This window comes from Hirundo rustica, chromosome 8, assembly GCF_015227805.2.
Source record: "Hirundo rustica isolate bHirRus1 chromosome 8, bHirRus1.pri.v3, whole genome shotgun sequence".
Classification (NCBI taxonomy): Eukaryota; Metazoa; Chordata; class Aves; order Passeriformes; family Hirundinidae; genus Hirundo; species Hirundo rustica.
The window spans coordinates 16,498,413-16,515,435 of NC_053457.1; the positions used below are offsets into that span (position 1 = coordinate 16,498,413).

At 48.0% G+C, this 17,023-nt stretch overlaps 1 protein-coding gene across 3 annotated transcripts; it reads left to right on the plus strand.

Moving 5' to 3' along the window:
• Positions 1 to 455: 455 nt before the first annotated feature.
• LOC120755845 (2-hydroxyacylsphingosine 1-beta-galactosyltransferase-like) lies at positions 456 to 13,116 on the plus strand. 3 transcript variants are annotated; one of them, XM_040071420.1, is made up of 6 exons: positions 456 to 556; positions 6,891 to 7,735; positions 10,500 to 10,639; positions 10,812 to 10,888; positions 11,261 to 11,480; positions 12,083 to 13,116. In XM_040071420.1, exons 2-6 carry the CDS (start codon positions 6,893 to 6,895, stop codon positions 12,396 to 12,398), a joined length of 1,596 nt encoding a protein of 531 aa, XP_039927354.1. In that variant the 5' UTR covers positions 456 to 556; positions 6,891 to 6,892; the 3' UTR covers positions 12,399 to 13,116. The 3 variants fall into 3 exon arrangements, with proteins under 3 accessions (XP_039927354.1, XP_039927356.1, XP_039927355.1); XM_040071422.1 differs by lacking the exon at positions 456 to 556 and adding an exon at positions 3,470 to 3,581 and having other exon boundaries at positions 12,083 to 13,095; XM_040071421.1 differs by lacking the exon at positions 456 to 556 and adding an exon at positions 4,175 to 4,258 and having other exon boundaries at positions 12,083 to 13,095.
• The last annotated feature ends 3,907 nt before the right edge of the window (positions 13,117 to 17,023 follow it).

Sequence of the window (17,023 nt, forward strand, 5' to 3'; positions counted from 1 at the left end):
GTGATGCAGTTACAGCTGTTGTTAGAGCTGGAACTGGACCAACAGGACATGCCCCTCTGGTGTGTGCTGGAACACAAGCTCTCGGCATCCCGATTCCCTTGTGCGCCATGCTTTCCCTTTTGCTGTCCTGACGATGGTGTTCCTATTGCCCTCCTCTCAAGGGGGCTCTGGCCCGGGGGGTGCCCGGGCAGCGGTCACCGGAGCGATGCCATGATGGCGATCAGACGCACTGGCCGGGCCGGGGGCACAAGCTGCAGCTGACGGGCGCTACCCCGCTATCTGTCCGGCTGCCGGGGCAGCAGGTGCAGCTCTCCGTGTCCACCCCGTCCCCCTCTCGCCCCGCCTTCGTGCCGCAGCCCCGGGCTCGGCTGGGCTCTGCCCGGGGTGCGGCCCGTGGGCCGGGGCTGCGCCTCCCGGCCCCACCTGCCTCCGCCGGCTTCAAAGGGGAAGGCGGGCGGGTGGCGGCAGCATCCCTCCCTTCCTCCCTCTCCTCCCTCCCACTTCCCGCACCGCCGCGCCTCTCACTCGGGCCGCGCCGGGCCGGGGCTCGCTGCAGGTGGGTGCCGGCACCGCGGCGGAGGGGCGGGGGCGGGCGGCCCGGGAGGAGCCGGCTCGGCGGCAGCTGCGGCCGCCGTTTCTCGGCCCGGCCCACCGGCGAGGCTTCTCGGCTCCGCAGCGGCGGTGCTGCCCCGCTGCCGTGCAAGGAGGGTCCTTTCGCCCTGCGGCGTGGCGGGGTCGGTGGGATGCGCGGGCGGGGGCTGCCAGCTGCGCTCCGGGTGAGCGCTGTAGGGCTGGGCTGGGCTGATGGCCCCTGAGAGCTGCCCGGCCGGGGAAGCAGGGATGGGGATTCGGTCTGAATTCCCAGCTGTCAGCCTGGTCCCGGCTCTGCTCGGAAGCGTGTGGGCAGCCTGGCTTGTTCCAGAGAGGCTGCTGACGGGCGCGAGTTCAGCATCTGCTTCAATGCGCAGAACCAGAGCCTTGGCACATGGACACGCGTTCAGAGCGCTTTTGTGTAACTTGCTTCATCTTCCTTTAGGAGATTATATCTCAGGAGTATCTTCCATCTCCTGTTCTGCCTCCTCTTCCTATGCAACCCTCTTCAACCTCTGTTTACGGTAGCTCAGCCAGGTCTGATTCCTCTGGCGTGCTCAGAGCCAAGTTCTTTGGTTTGGTTGTGGGTTTCTTTTACATGAGGGCGTCAATTGTTTCATTGAAGATAAGACTCACCCCTAGCTTCTCTACTCCTGTAACTCTGTCAAATGTGATCAGACTTGTCTGTCAAGACTTTATCAGTCCCTACAGCTTTCTACACAAGATTTCACAACCTTCTGGGGTGTTTAATAATTTTCTTTAAATGTGGTGCTTCTCTGCAGAAAGAAGCTGAAATGAAAGGCAGTAAATGGGAACATTCTTTTCTTCCCCATTCCTCTTGACTGCTTCTCTAAGGTTTGGTGCACCTGTATCTTTCCAGTTTTCTCTGCAGTCTGAAGAACTTATTTAACTTGAGTGTCATACAAACATAGTTTCTTCTTAAGACCAAATAATGCTCTGCCCTGTCATGAGCTCTCACTTTGAGGTCTATGGCTCACATGACTATTTGGAAATGGCCTCAAGCTGTTCTCTTTCATCCAGGGATTACAAATAATGTTCGAACTTGCTTCCACACTGCAGACCTCAGACCACTCACAAAGAGGCACAGTCTCACATCAGCTGCTTCTGTCTTACAACCATGTTGTAAGTGAGAGGAAAAGGCTGTGTGGAAAAACTTGTTATTGCAGAGCACCCTGGTGTCACAAACAACCTCTTTTCCTTTCAGAAGACAAACAGGAAGCCTGTGGATATTGAATGGGAGACATCTCACTTACCTAGACAGATTTAATGTATGATGAGAGGCCAGGTGGGAAAGCAGATGTGTGGTGTCTGACACCATCCTCCAGCTCAAGGTCTTGAATATGTGTGTAGTCTCAAATACTGAGACAAGCTGAGATCCATATCTTTATTTCTTTTCTCAGCTGTTATGGACCAGTATTTCCTTTAGTATCATGGTTCCCTGGCAGTGATCTATCATCTAGCAACCTCCTGCTAGCCCACAGATTCCCACCTTGCCTGTAAAACTTACTCCATATATCTTCAATGAGACAGGAAGGATGTTGAAGATGGTCCAAAGTACCAAAAGTTAGGAACTGTTTGGGGACTACATCAATCTTTGTCCAAAGCAGATGAGCCAGAGCAGTTCTGGTGTTTTGTAGCAGCAGTAGCACCAATGTGGTGAGAAGAATACATCATTCTGATGCTGACCTGATTACTGCTGTGATTGTTCCCTTTGGTCCTTTGGGGATCTTGACTTTCTTCATTCTGTGTGCTTGTAGTGGGCTGCCATGAATATCTAGAAGGAAAAATGCTAGAAAGGTATGTTGTTTTGAGCAGACCATCTGTGCACTATTCAGTATGTGTGCAAACAATATTTAAAAAAACTCTCAGGGTTGTAGACTGCCAGGGGATGCTTGTATCTGAAGAGTTTATTTTTTTCTTTATCATTGTTTTCTATACTAAAAACCTAATGCTAGTATTGGTGTACTGTGATATTAATATACTATTGTGCTAATATTAATGTTTTAGTGTTAGTGTAATTTACCCAGGTGACTCTGGTTAAGTCAGAGTCTGTGATTAAACCAAAACCAGTGCAGAAGCCCACCAAGCACTGGGCTGGATATGACTGATGGTTAAACTTCCCTGTTTCAACCTATGCTTTTTTTGCTTTGTAGAGTATTGTATTCTCTAGGTTTTTACTAGGGATTCCCCTGGGCAGCCCCTGCTTGTAGTGCAACATCCTCCTGCAGTGATAAAGTAGCTCTTGGAGCTGCATAGCTGCCTGCTTTCACAGAGTCTTGGCTTCCAAGCCGCAGCTAGGCTGGCTGTCATCAACAAGATAGTAGCAGATGGTCCTGGTTTTTCTGGGTAATACTCAACAGAACAGGCAAACTTCAGTATCATATTCCAGGAAGAGTTTTAGAGCATCCAGGTGAGGCTAGCTTTTGCTTTTGGTTTTCAATTAATTCTGCTGCTTTGTTAACTCCTGAGAAGTTTGCAGCAAAACCATTTCTTACTGTGGGCAAGAACTGCATAGAGGCTAGAATGCAGGAGGGGGAAATAATTCAGTCCCAGTGCTTCTAGGTCCTGGGCAGGAACTAGAAAAAAGTGAGGGAGAGATATAAATGGCAGTCCTTGCATTTGAGCCTGTTCCTAGCCCTTTCTTTGTGGGTTCTTTGCCTAGATTGCTTGCTGTTAGAGGTTTTAGTACTTCAGCCCAATAAAAGGCACCTGAGTTAAATTAGAGCTGTAGCTGTTCAGTTATTTCATTTAAGCTGATTGGTGTAATTTTCCATCAATACCGAAGCCACACCCTGTCAAACATGTTAAACAGGGCAAAATCGTGGGACAAATTTCAGCCCAGTCAGAGGTTTCTCAGGGGCGTTTCAGAGGGCTGTGCTCTCTCTGCTCCCTTTGTGCTGTCTCACTTTTCAGTGTCAATGCCTTGCTGAGGCTTTGAAAGCAAACTCTCAGCAGCTGAAGGTGGAAAGGTGTGCAGGGTAGGGGTGATGCTGCTGCTTGCAGTGACAGTTTTGCTTTCCCAGGTCCTGCTCTGACTGAGGTGCCTGCTCTACCCTGAATGATGCAGCGATGAAACTTAAAACATTTGTGGCATAGGCTTTTCCAACAGTTCCCTTGAACTCTTACCCTGGCTGCTAGTGTTAACTGTGGTGTTAGGGGCATTGCTCTGTGTAAATCAGCCAGCTGGCATGGCTCTGCCAAGCACTTGTCATTAAAACGGGGAAGGGTCTGTTGTCTCTTTACAAGCCTTCCCCTTGCAGTGGCAGGGTTATTTTTGGAGTATTTATGTGATGTAGCCACTAGGACTTCCAGACCACAAACAAGGAGATGGTTCTTTCTACTCTGCTCTCAGGCCTAGTGTGGGATCCATCATTTACTTTTTGTCATTTACTGGATTTTGCACCTCTGACAAGGCACAAGCTGTGAATTCACCTTCCCAGAGAATCACATTCCCATGCCCAGGTGTTTGAAGGTTTCTGTTGAAGACTATCTGCCTGCAGCCTGCAGAAGCTGAGCTCCCATAGCCAGAGAGCTGGGCTGAGCCTGTGCTGCACTGGCCATAGCAGCTGCCCAGGCTGGAGGATCCAGCTGGAGAGCTCGTGGAGCATCTTTTTTGTTCAGTGTTAGTAAGAGGTAAACCAGTGAGGTGAGCAGGTGGATTTTGAGCCTTCCCTTAACTGGGCCATTTAGCCCTTGTCTAGCTAGGTCTGGGACTTCCTTCCCCTTTGCTATCAGCCTGAGACTGCAACAATGACTAGTTGCTGAACAAGGGACAGAGAGCCCTTGTGCCCTTTTTGCTGGTACTTAGCCTTCACTATATTCCAATAGCACTAAAAATCAGGGATGTGTCTGATGTATCCAGCACAGCTCTAGGGCTGGAGCTATGACCAGGGTACCACTCTGGGCATAGACAGAGCAGAGATTATTTCTGTTGGTATTGAGCTGAAGTATGAAGAATGGTCTCTTCCTGCAGCCTGGCATCCTCTCACCTCTTAGCAAGATTTACAGCCTCCCTTGATACTTGGGCATGGAGGAGAGGTTCCTGCGCCAGCACCTTCAGGGATTGCTCCTGATTTTGGAAGAGATGAAATTACCACGAGCAGTTTGCAAGACTCACTGTTTCAGCATCTGCCTCTGACATGAAGGCTAAGATCGACAGCTTGTCATTTGGATTTTGGTAGTCCCCAGAGGGTCCTGGCTGAGCTGAGGGTCTCAGCAGTGTCTGGCACAAAGGTCCATGGCAGAATACAGTCCTTGCTGAAGATGGGTGACAATTTTTTCTTTAAATAACTATACCTTTTACCTGGACTATTTCTTCATCTTTTACTTGTTGCCCAATAAGAAAACACCCTACCCCACATATAAAACCTCTTCTACTCTTCTTGGCACACTCATGTGCATGTATGACCCACTAGGTGCCCCAGGACAAGCCTGTGCCTGCTTCTGTCCCTAACTCCCTGCCTTCCCAGAGGGGATCAGAAGTGCATGGCTGCCATCCTTCCCTTGCTTCCTGGAAGCAGCATGTGCTCCTGGATCTGCTGCGAATGTCACAGCCAAATGCTTTACCTTCCCTGGTGTTGACCAGGATAAGTTCCCTTTGGGCCTCTCAAGTAATCTGAGTACTAGAGCAGCTTTGTGGGCTGTAGCTCTGTTGTGACCAACACTTTGTTACAGGCTAGCCTGTTTCCTGCTGTTAGGGAGGCAGGATGCTGGGCAGATCCTTCCTTTGCAGAGCTTATGCTTTCTTCTCTCGAGCCCATCACTTTTGTCTACATTCTCCTGGAGCTCTGGTTCTGTGGGTCCAACTACCCTCTTGGTATCTGTTAGCGTTTCTGATCACTTGTGCAGGCACAGCCACACAGTTGACCCACGGTGGGAAGGGTGGAAGTCCAAGCACTACCAGGAATTGCCTTTGAAACAGGGGAGAGTCCCAACCAGCAGCTGCTCTGTTTCTTTCCCATGTCCTGTCCCCACATGAGACAAGAAAGCAATGGAGGAAGAATAGGGCAGTTTTACTCTCCTGTGTCTGCATCCTTATGTGCTTAGTTTGGCCAGAGTGAGGCCTGCTGAGGGTAGTCTGAAGATTGTATTCAGCAGAATCTTGTCCATTACTTTCTTTCCCACCTCTTAATCGATCAAGCACTAGTGGAGGGGCTGTCAGAAAATCTTGTACTGAATTCCACTCTACCACATCCCTGCAGCCCCACCAGGGCTTAGTGTGTGGGGGCCACCCAAAATCCACTTCTAGTTGTTCCCACTGTAACTTCTTCCTCTTCCCACTGCTGTTTCCTAGCATGTCCAAACTGGGTTCTCAGAAAACTACTCGCTTCTGACTATTCCCAAATAATTATCACATAATTCTTCTCCCAAAATAATGCTAGGTGTGGGTGAGGCGCATTCGCTTCCAGTGATGTAGCAACATCCCTTACACAACAGAAATCTTGGGTGTTTCACTAAACTGAAGTGGGGATGACTAAGGGGCGTCAGTGTGCCACAGGTGTTGCATGTCAGCTCTGGGATTGCTTTCTGGGCTTGCCTTCTTCTGGTGGATGAGTATCCTGGCACCTGCTTTTCCTTCCCATCCCTTTCCCCAGAGCCTCCCATGACTGATCTATACTGGAGCAGCTCTCTGTCCAGACTGTTCCTTGTGCTCTCTGGGTTCCTCTTGTGGTTCCTCTCAGTAGGTCCTGCTGTGACGTGGACTTAGTCCTGCCCCATCTGTGCTGAGCAAGGTCCCTTGCCAGCAATGTGAGGGCCAAAGCCAGAGCACACCTCTTGGCCTTTCCACCAGGCTGTGCAGGCCTCCCTGCGAGCTTGCACAGACATCAAGGGCTTGGAGAAAACCAGCTGTTCTGGCTGGACAGAAACAAAAATAAAATCCAGCTGAGCTGGTTCTGTAGCGGTAAACAGGGACTGAGCAGCAAGTGTCCCTGCTGGTGCTGTGACCCAGCATAGCTCCTCCAGCCATTCACCCTCAGTAACTCTCTGCAAGTCAGTCTGCTAGTTTTTGAGCCTTAGGAGCACCGAGAAGAGGTTTTCTGGAAAAGTCCCCTGACATCTGACTTTGGTTGTTGGGGTATTATTGTGGGTTTGTTTCTGGTTTGATTATCTTTTTAGGGCAAGGCAGAGTGGATGGAGGTGGATGTTTCCCAGTGAAGAGCTCCAGACTGCTCTCCTTTCCCAGCTCATGAGTCCTGGCTTGCAGATACAATCGCAACTGTTAGTCGCTGAGTGCATGACAGGGATACTACATTAATGGCATGTTTGTCTCCTCACAGTGATGAAGACGATGGTGCTACCGTGCCCCGCAGCTCTTCTTTTCCTAGTGACTGCATTCGCTGTGGAGCCATCTTGCGGTGCCAAGGTGCTGATCATGCCCACCATCGTCTTTGACAGCCACTTGCGAGTCTTCATGCGGGTGGCAGAGGCACTGACTGACCGGGGCCATGACCCTGTGCTGCTTCTTCATGAAGGTCGGGATGTGGAAACTTCCCTGCCTGGCTTCCGCGTGCAGAGGTACTGGGGTACCTTCAGCACAGAGAGTGCAGATGCCTGGGTGCAGGAGAAGATAAAGCGTGTCTTTCAAGGGAAGATGACCTCTCTGGAGGTGTTTTCATTTTTGGAGAAGTACCTGGAAAACTGTGACCTAGTACTGGGAAATTCTACCCTTCTTCAGAAACTCCAGTGGGAGCACTTTGACCTGCTTTTGGTGGATCCCAATGAGATGTGCGGATTTATCCTGGCCCACATCCTACATGTCAAATATGCTGTGATTTCCACTGGTTTCTGGTTCCCAGCAGAGATTGGTGCCACCTCCCCCATTGCCTATGTCCCTGAATTCAACTCTCTGATGACAGACAAGATGGGCTTTTTTGGTAGGACTTGGAATCTCCTTGTCTACGTAATCACTCGTGTGGCTACAAAACTGGTCATCCTGCCCAAGTTTGAACGTCTCATGGAGAAGCATAGAGTGGAGCCCAAGACATCCATGTTGGACCTTGTTCATGGAACTAGTCTTTTCTTCCTCTGTAATGATGTGGTGTTGGACTTTCCCCGTCCAACGCTCCCCCATGTCATTTTCACAGGGGGGATCCTTGCTGAGCCTGCAAAGCCCCTTCCAGTGGTAAGTGCAAGAAAGCTTTGATCTATGATTGCCCATCAACTGGGGAAGCTACTTAGTACAGATCTTCTTTGGAAGAACCTTGTAAAAGTTCTGAAGCCCCAAGTGCCTGGACGGCTGCTGTGTTTTGGTGCTAGTGGGTGCATTGGTGAGACAGAACACTGAAGGCTGTCGGGCTGCAGGGAGGATGTAGAATTAACCAGTCCACTCTGAAGTGGGATTCGGCCTCAATGTCCATGTAAAATGGAGTGTGGAGTTCCTAAAATGGAAGTGTTGCCCCTGGCACTTGATAATGAATAGTTTGTTTGTTTCTATGCTAAAGTGGAAATGGGAAGAACAATTAATCTTCCTTGTTTCATCACTGATATGTTAATCCAGAATTTCCTCCTTCACCCTATTTCTCACAGAGCATTTCTGCCCTTGAGCTTGTAGTCTTAAGAAACCACAGGTGAGAGCTATTCTTATTCCTTCATTAAATTCAGTGCAGAATCCCCAAATGGAGAAAACTGAAGGGTAGAATCCCCTTTTTCTCAAGGTTCAGTCCTGAAAACTCCTCTCAAGGCATTCTCCAGCCTGTGCTTCACTAATCCCAGGAGTAAACTCAAAAGGACAAGCTCCTAAAGCCTCTGGCTGAAGACAGTATTGGAACAGAATAGGACTTGTCTTACCACTTTTACAAACATTGAGGGGAAATAAATGCGGATAATAAAACTTGGGCAGTCAAGATGTCCTGATGTCCTGACTAAGGGTGTGAAATGAAGATAAGATTTTAACTTTTAAATTATTAGAGGCCTGTCAAGATCTCTGATGGCAACTTTAACTGATGCTGTGGATGCCAGTATTTTTGAGCTAAAAAGTGAGATCGAGGCCTTAAAAAGAAGCTCTCCAGTTGTGTCTGACTGCACATGAGCCTTGCCCACGTGGCATGGCCTGCAGGTAATGAAACGCATGTAGGGTGCTCCGAAAGCTGTGTCAGAGGGTGGCTGCCTCACAGCTCTTGCAAAACTCTGGCTTGGTTCAACCTGGCCACGTACACACCTACCTTATAAAGAAGGGAGTTGTTTGCTAGGGCATTACTCATGTGCTTCACAGCTTCCAGAACAGATCCCAGGGCACCTAAGGAAAGAAAGATGGAGATAAGTCCAGAGCCCTGCAGTAGGTGGTGGCTGTCATTCTAAAAGGTAGGCATGTCCATATCCACATGATGGGATGCCAACAGAAGAGAGAGCCTCTGTAGGTGTACCTTAAAGATTGTCCCATTTGAAATGTAATTGTTTATTTCCTCCAATTTGAAACACTATGATTTTGATTGATTGAGTCTAATTAGGACTTGGTTGAATATAGATATGTATCTGAGAGAAAGTGAGAACATTTGGTGGTCAACCATGCTTCCCTGGCAACTTCAATGCTGTTTTTGAAAGTTAAATGTTATGACCCAATTATAATGGATAACATAGTCACCTGATTTAGGAGTCATTGTACTTTGATTTAGAAAAGGAAAACCAGCACTTTCTCTTCTGTAGCAGTTTCAGTGGTTCTACTGCTCAAAGGATGTGAAACTCAAAAGAATGGAAAAAGCAAAATATCTCTGTTGTTAACTTTTTGTTTTAGGGCACTCTAAGCATTTCTGAGAAGATAGACTTGAGTCTCTGAAGCATACAACAAAGGAGAAATATCCCTGGAGAATAACACTAAGATGTGCTTTGTAACTCTTTTGTACTCTGATCCCCTAACTTTTAGACTACAATTAATATTCGGAATTAATCACTGTAGTTTTCTCTTTTAACAACAGATTTGATTTTTTATTTTATTTTTTTTTTTTAATTCATGTTCTCCTACATTGTTTATTTTAGGAAGTATCTGTATTCAAGATTTTTATTGAACTTCCCTAAAAAGCTTCTGACTGGGATACATGGGAAATTTGAAGCAGGACAGAATTCATCATGAGAAATAGACTCAGCCCAGCCTGGAATAAGAGGAAATAGTCCATATTTGCTTCACAGCAGCTGTGCTTGCTGATTTCCTCTCCCTATTACCTTCTGGCTTTGGTTAAAAAAAGTACAGACTCTCTTCTAGATACAGACCTGTTTATGTGGCATTACAGGTAGCCTCTAAATGAAGGACAAATAACAGGGGGTTTTACTGGATCTGTAGCTACCTCTCTGTCCAGTGATCAAAAACGAAACCTGCTGTCTGCAAGTAGCTATGAAGAATGGGTAGAACTCTCCTGTCAAGATGGCAAGACTTTCTGCCACCTCCAGGAGCCTTTGACATTGGAGAGTTTGCAGGAATTCTCCAGGAAGGTGTTCCTGACTGTGTGATGTTTTGTCTCTTGTATCAGCCTACATCTAGAGACCTGACAGGCCTTCTGTCTTAGTGGTAATGGAAAAATGGCCTTCCTCTTTTTCTCCAAATTCCTTCTATGCCCTGGTTGTTCCTATGTGGCCTCTCTGTTTCCAGAACCTTTCTTGTCAAAGAATAATTGTGATACCTCCAGTGCAGGAGATAATGCTATGAAATGCAGGTATTGGACACCTCCCTGCAAACTCCCAAGACCAGCAGGTGCTCAAGTAATTTTTCCCTGGCTGTGTGCAGAAATCACAGTGGTTTTAGAGTACATTGCATGGTAAAAACCATGTCGCTGCTTTGTGCTCTGGGTGGTTTTGGCTTCATCTTCTCTGTGGACAGCTTTCTACTGACAGAGGCAAGAGCAGGATGGGCCTTCTGCAACAATACTTCAAGGCAGCTGTGTGTGTTTTGCCCACAGGGTCTGCGTCTCTGGGTGGAAGCAGCAGAGGCAGGTGTCGTTGTTGTCTCCTTTGGCATCGGGATCCGAGCTCTTCCAAGGGACTTGGTGGAGAAGATGGCTGGTGCATTTGCTCGCCTCCCGCAAAGGGTGGTGTGGAGGTGAAAAGGGAATGGGATTCATTTTCATTTGAGTTGGATGAAAAACAGTGCTGAGGGGTGATTCATTTCAAATCACAAAATCTGCTTTCTGTCTCTTGATCTGATTGAATTTATTGTCGTTCTCTGTGTGTTTCTCTTCTCCTTTTTTCCCTTCCTCTCTCTCCTTGCACAGATATTTTGGTCAGAAGCCAAGAAACCTGGGTGAGAATACGCTGATGATGGGGTGGCTGCCCCAGAATGACCTGCTAGGTAAGGCTGGGTTCTGTATATGTGTGTGCCACTAGCAACACCCCTGGATTTTAGCCCAAACCACAGCAAAGGCACATAAGGATAGCAGCACCTGTGTGGATCTAACTCTGTAGCTTCTTGTGTGTCTGATCTGTACAAAACATGATCCTCAGCTAACACCTGCTTGAAGCTGCTTGGCTCCCAACTCCCTTCTCCTCCAGGCTCTATTCAGCAATTTTGGGCTGCAGAAAGCCAGATGTATTCCCAAAGGGTAGCATCCTCTCTGCTCAGCATGCCTGCTTTTCTCTAAACACACATCAGTGTGTTGAGGAACCCCCTGGTAGCCCTATTGCAACATATAGCATTGACTTGCTACTATTTCTTTACCTGCAGGCCACCCCAACGTGAAAGCTTTTGTCAGCCACTGTGGGATGAATGGTGTATTTGAGGCAATTTATCACGGTGTGCCAGTGGTGGGATTTCCTTTCTATGGGGACCAGTTTGACATCATGACCAGAGTGCAGGCGAAGGGCATGGGTATCCTCATGGACTGGAGCAGAGTAAAAGAAGAGGAGCTTTACCAGGCTGTCATCACAGTCATCTCTGACCCCAGGTGAGGCATCTGGAAGCATTAAGCCCTTCCTTGGTGTAGACAGTGTGTAGGGATCAGTGTGTCAAAAAGTGACCTTCTGTCAATCATATACTCTGCTTTATCCTAGAACTGAAGCAGGAACAGAAAAGAAGCACAGGGCTCCTGTTTTCTACTGGGACATGTGCAACTGCTGGTTTTTGAAATGCTCTCTGAGAGCTTGATTTTTAAAATCTTTTATATTTCTTACCTGTTAAGAGATGTTGCAATTTGGTACCTGCAAGGGTTTGGCCACTCATCAAGTGTGTAACTTTCGCTTGATGCTGGTTGAAGTCTTAAGAGTGCAAACTCCCCTCAGAAAGTACCATACACATAAACTCACTGAACAGGTACTTGCAAGCCAAACTGTTAGTGTTGTTAAAAAAACACAAAGTAAAACACACTCTGGCTTGTGCCTTCATGGCTGGCAAGTACGATCAGAGTGCCTTTCAGAAGAAGAATGGAAGAAATTTTCCCCTCTCTCAAAGTATTATTTGGAACTTGAAAGCATCACTGGATGTCTCAGGTCGATTCTCAGGTGTGAAGTTTCTGTCAAAAGGTAAATGTCTTGTCATCTTCCCTTGCAGCTACAGAAAAGCAGCCCAGCACATCTCAGCTCTGCACCTGGACAGACCAATGCACGCTCTCAACAGGACAGTGTATTGGCTGGAGTACATCCTTCGTCACGATGGGGCACCCTACCTTCGCCCAGCTGTCTACGACCTCTCCTTGTACGAGTACTTCTGCCTGGACATAGTGGCTCTTCTCTTGCTGTGTCTGGCTGGTATTGGATTTGTTCTCTACAAATCTGTGGTGTGGTGCAGAAGGAAGGGGGCCAGCCCTGTGTATCAGAATGGCAATTGCATGAAAGGCCACTTCACAGATGAGAAAAAACTGCAGTAGCGGCCAGCATGTTCCAGGGCATATCCCATCACTGTGAAATGAACTGCTGCTGTGCCAAGAAATGTATGGCATGCAGGCATGGAGAGAGGTGGAAGATCCACAGGTCTGGATAAGAAGAGAGTGGGGAGGGAAGAGTATTGCAAAGGCCTGCGTCTACACCTCTGTGTACAGCACCTGTGGGCGGGGGGGTGAATTCAGGCGTGGGTGGGAGCACTTGGCCAGGATGCTGGGAATGGGGCATAGGTAGGTAGACTTCCAGGGAGGAGTGCAAGTTGTTCCCTTTGTATTGCACGTTGGTTTAGATGCTGGTGTTGCTCTTCTGGCTTTTTGGATCATAGAGGCTCTGGAGATAGAAACAGCATTTCATGTGCAGCAGGCACCATTTCTCCTCTGCCTTGTTACTAAGAGCCCCAGGTGTCAGGATACCTTTATGTGCAGATGAGAACCTGAAGCAGAGCTGTGGACAAGGAATGGCACTGAAAGTATCATCTACAAGAGAGAAAAATTGGTCTGTTTTAAGTTCTGTGGATAAATATTGTTCTTCCTGCTTCAGTCAACACTCTACAATCCTGTTTGTGTTTGAGCTAAATTATTATTTTTTAAAATAAACTTACATTCTTTCTCCTGTGTGGCAGTTCCCTGGTCTTTGTTTAATGTGAACCTGTGATTCTTGTAACAGGAAATTGTTCAAGCAAGATTAAAGTGCTTTTTCCTTCTTATGACTGCTTCTATGGTCTCCACATACCCTCATCAGCAATTTTTTGGCCTTTCTGCATGCTTTCATTCAATGTCTTCCCTCCTCTGCCTTCATGTGGCACACACCCATGCCCATAGCATCTCCAAACATGTGATGAAAGAAAAATCTGGAACAGATGCAAGTGCCAGGACCACAGGATCAGCAGCCAATAGCTCAGAGGCAAGGGGCCATACACCACACTTACAGAAGCAGCAAGTTCTGCTCATTTCAATGTGAACAGACAATACTGTTGCCCCACTTGGCCCATGGTATGGAATGATACCTAACGTGTTTTTACTCACCCTGGACTCTAAGGCAAACCTAACTGGGGTGCAGTTGCACAACCTGCCCACAGTGTTGTCCGATGGTCCCACTGCCAGCGCCCCACACTGAGGAGCAAGGGCTCTGCTCCATGCTCCCTCTGGGGCCACTGCAGTGCTGGCAGGAGTTGGAGAGTAACCTCACTGCCACAGCTGCCCTCGCTGCCGGTTCTAGGCTTTGCTCTTTACTTGCTGTTGCATGTGGGTTTTTTCCCCAGACAAAAGATGTGTTTCTACTGCAGGCTGTGAAACAATGGTTTGGCTGGGCTCCTGGGCTGCTCTAGATTGGGATAGTGCCTGGCTCTGATTTGGGAGCTCTTATGAGGCCAGGCAGTGCTGTCTTCCCTCCCCAACCCTCAGCCTGCAGAAGGGCTGAGGTGACGGTGACTTTAAATGACCCATCAACCTTGCTCTGTAGCAGCACTTTGTGGCTTCATGCCCTCTGAGCTGAGGATGTGGAGCCTAATAGTCCCTAATGGCAGGAAGAGTGAGATCAGAGCAAGGTGCTAGTAGATATTAGGGGGGAAATGGGCATTGTAGACAAGTAATAAGAACACTGTCTGCCTAGTGCCTTTCTGTCTGCAAGTTGAAATTAAGAGGTTGATGGGATTTGGGGGTTATTTTTTAGACAGAAAATATATTGCCACAAATTTTCAGCATTCCTGCCTGTTTCCAGCTGCACTATGGTGACCTTGTTGTCATCTCCTAGCAGATGAGTTTGGACAAGGGGGTGGAGGTGGGGCATTTTATCATCTCTGAGGTGGAAGAAGGAGATCATTACTGCTGCCTACATGAGAGTTTGGATGTTTAGATCAGGTTGAATATAGCAAGAGACCTGGCAAGCTTGTGGCTTGGTGATAATAGTGGATTGTTTTGAACTTAAAGAAAAGAAGAGGGAGCAGACAAACACACCATGTTTACAAACAGGTGCACCAACAGAGGCACCACAGCCTGAAGAGGACAGAGACCCGCACATTGCTTTGTTTGCAAGCAAAAGAGCAGACAAATATTTGAGACCCAAGAGCCTGTGTGGCCTTACAAAAATGTGAGTCTATTTTCCTATGCTTCCTCCTTGCTATTCACAATTTCAGAAATAAGTTCAAGCAAGCAACACGTGCAGCATTAGCATGTTGTCTCCTATCAGATATGCTCTTAACTTCTTGAACTTCTCATGGCTGCTTTCATTCCCATAGGTATTGCAGAGTTAGGAGGCATGTCTATCCAGGGAGTCAATATAGTCATAGTCTATTAAGAAATGATTCCACAATTTGGTGACAACAATTTCTAATGAAGTAAAGCAATAACCTGGCCAAGTACCCTGTGAATAAAAAGTGGACATTCAAAAAGCACCCCTGAAGTAAAGAATCTTCCCTAGGAAACGCTGTGTACTGGCTTAGAAACTGTCAGGAGATATTTGGTAAGTTATAAGGTGATTTTATAGAAGTATTTGAACATACTCATTAAAGATTATACTCATTAAAGATTAATGAATATACTCATTAAAAGCTCCTCTAGCTTTTCCAGCTTTATTTCTGTTCTCTATAAGTTTTTTCCTAATAAACACATAGCTTTCTCTCTTCGCTTTTCTCATTGTTATTCTTCCAGTATTGAATACAGAAGAAAAGTATAACAAGACCTTAAGCTAGTTATTAAGTTAAATTAGGAATAATGAGTAGCCCGTCACACACTTTAAAGCCATGGTGGGGGAAGGGATGTAGGTGAGTTTATCCTTCATGCAGCTCTGCCTTCAGCTTGGTTGCCGGATCTCTGGGCACGGTGCCTGCAGTTACTAAATGCCCTCCCTGTCATAGGTACTGAGGCAGGCACGTAGGGCTGTGGTGTAACTTGGGAAATTAAAAAAATTGAATCTTGGTGTTATGAGGCAGCTAGCAAGGAGCAAGTTTTTCTTTTGCCTTTTTTTTTTTTTTTTTTTTTTTTTTTTTTTTTTTTTTTTTTTTTTTTTTTTTTTTTTTCCCCTCAAGGAAAAGTAGGACATGAGTCAGTCAGAAGACTGAATAAGCCTCACCCAAGATCTGCAACCCCAGCTGAGGGGCGCACAGTGCCTTCTGCCCCTCTGTCTTGCTGAACACCTGGCAGGGCAGGGGGATCATGAGCAGGATCCAGCAGCACCCGTAGGGTGCAGCAACACCCCCAGTCTCGCTGCTGTGTGTGATCTCCCTGCAAGGGCTCCGAGCGCGGCAGGGAGGTGTTCGGGGCACGCTTGAGCCAGCTTTTCAGGTTCACCCGGCCCCACAGCTCCTCACAAAAGTTCCCTGCGTGAGGCACGGCACCCCTGGGATTGGGAGCAGTTCTGGCTTGGAAACACCCTGGGTTTGCAAATGAGTGTTTTCCAAGTGATGGCTGTGCAGCTCTGCCCAGCCCTGGGCTGGGGGCAGCTCCTCTGCTGGGAGCAGCTCTTTGTGGGGAATAGGCAAAGGGGTAAAGCCAGACTCTCGCACGGCTCCTCTTATGACCCCTCTCCTTAGCCCAGTGCCAGCAGCTGGAGCGCACAGCGGGGCCTGGCACCGCCTCGCAGCCTGCTCCCCTGAAGGGCTTTGCAACCAGCTCATAAACTACTGCCGCTCCAAGCCCCAGTGTTGGCTTTGGAAGGGTCCCCGCACACCCCTGGCAGCATCTCCATGCGAGAATCCGGCCGTGGGCTGCCGAATAACCACATCAATTCCGTATCTGGTTTTTCCAGCCTAGTAAGGGGGCAGCACCAAACTGTGTCAACAAAATTTGGCTAACAGTGTGTTGAGGAACCGTCTCCCTCTGCAGGTGAGTGTGAAATCGCTCCATCTGGCAGAGGAAAGCCTAGCGACGACGATGATTTTAACTTATCCACCGTTCGATGACAGTAAGAAAAAAGCGCTTCTGTGACAGGAACCCATTCCCTTTGCCTGTGCATGGCTCAGCCCCAGCCCCTCCTCTCTGCCTGTGGGTATCTCCATCATGGTCCCACGCACCTCTCTGATGCTCTTGAGAGCGTGGGCAATGCTTTTCTCTGATGCTTCCAGGTTACAAGAATTTCCCACAGAGGAAGGCAACGAACCAGGCTCTGCGAGTCCCCAGTGCCCAATCCCCAGCAGTGGCCATTTGCCATTGTGAGCACTGCTGGAGCAAGCTAGTCCCTCTGTCTCCACCAGGGCCTCCTTAGGGCTGTGTCATGGCAAACGGAATTGCACAGCAAGTCCTGAAGGCGGTGCAGGGGAAAGCAGCTTTCTCCCAGGTACTCAGGCAAGGCGTGATCTCAAAAAACAGAAATGCCCATGGTCCCTCTCAAGCTATGCTTCTAGAAGGGCTTCCCAAATGCTTGTCACTACCAAGAGGAGATTCCACACCAGCCAGGACCTGGGCACTATGCCTTTCAGGACAGCTGAGGGCAGCCAATCACTCCAAATAACTGACGGATGCCTCAGGATACAAAAAGCTCCTCCCTTCTCGCTCAGCCTCTTCACTCTTTTTCAAGGACTGCTGCTAAGGTGCTCCTCCCTCTCCAGCTGAGCTCATTTACTCGCATCAGGACCACTCTACCTGCTGCTATAAAAGACTCTGGGTGGGATGCAGCT

Bases quoted from the DNA above. Each gene is read 5' to 3' on its own strand.
- LOC120755845 (XM_040071420.1), top strand. From the start codon at position 6,893: ATGAAGACGATGGTGCTACCGTGCCCCGCAGCTCTTCTTTTCCTAGTG. The intron at 7,736-10,499 runs GTAAGTGCAAGA...TTTTGCCCACAG, and splicing joins CTGCAAAGCCCCTTCCAGTG to GGTCTGCGTCTCTGGGTGGA. The intron at 10,889-11,260 runs GTAAGGCTGGGT...CTTTACCTGCAG, and splicing joins GCCCCAGAATGACCTGCTAG to GCCACCCCAACGTGAAAGCT.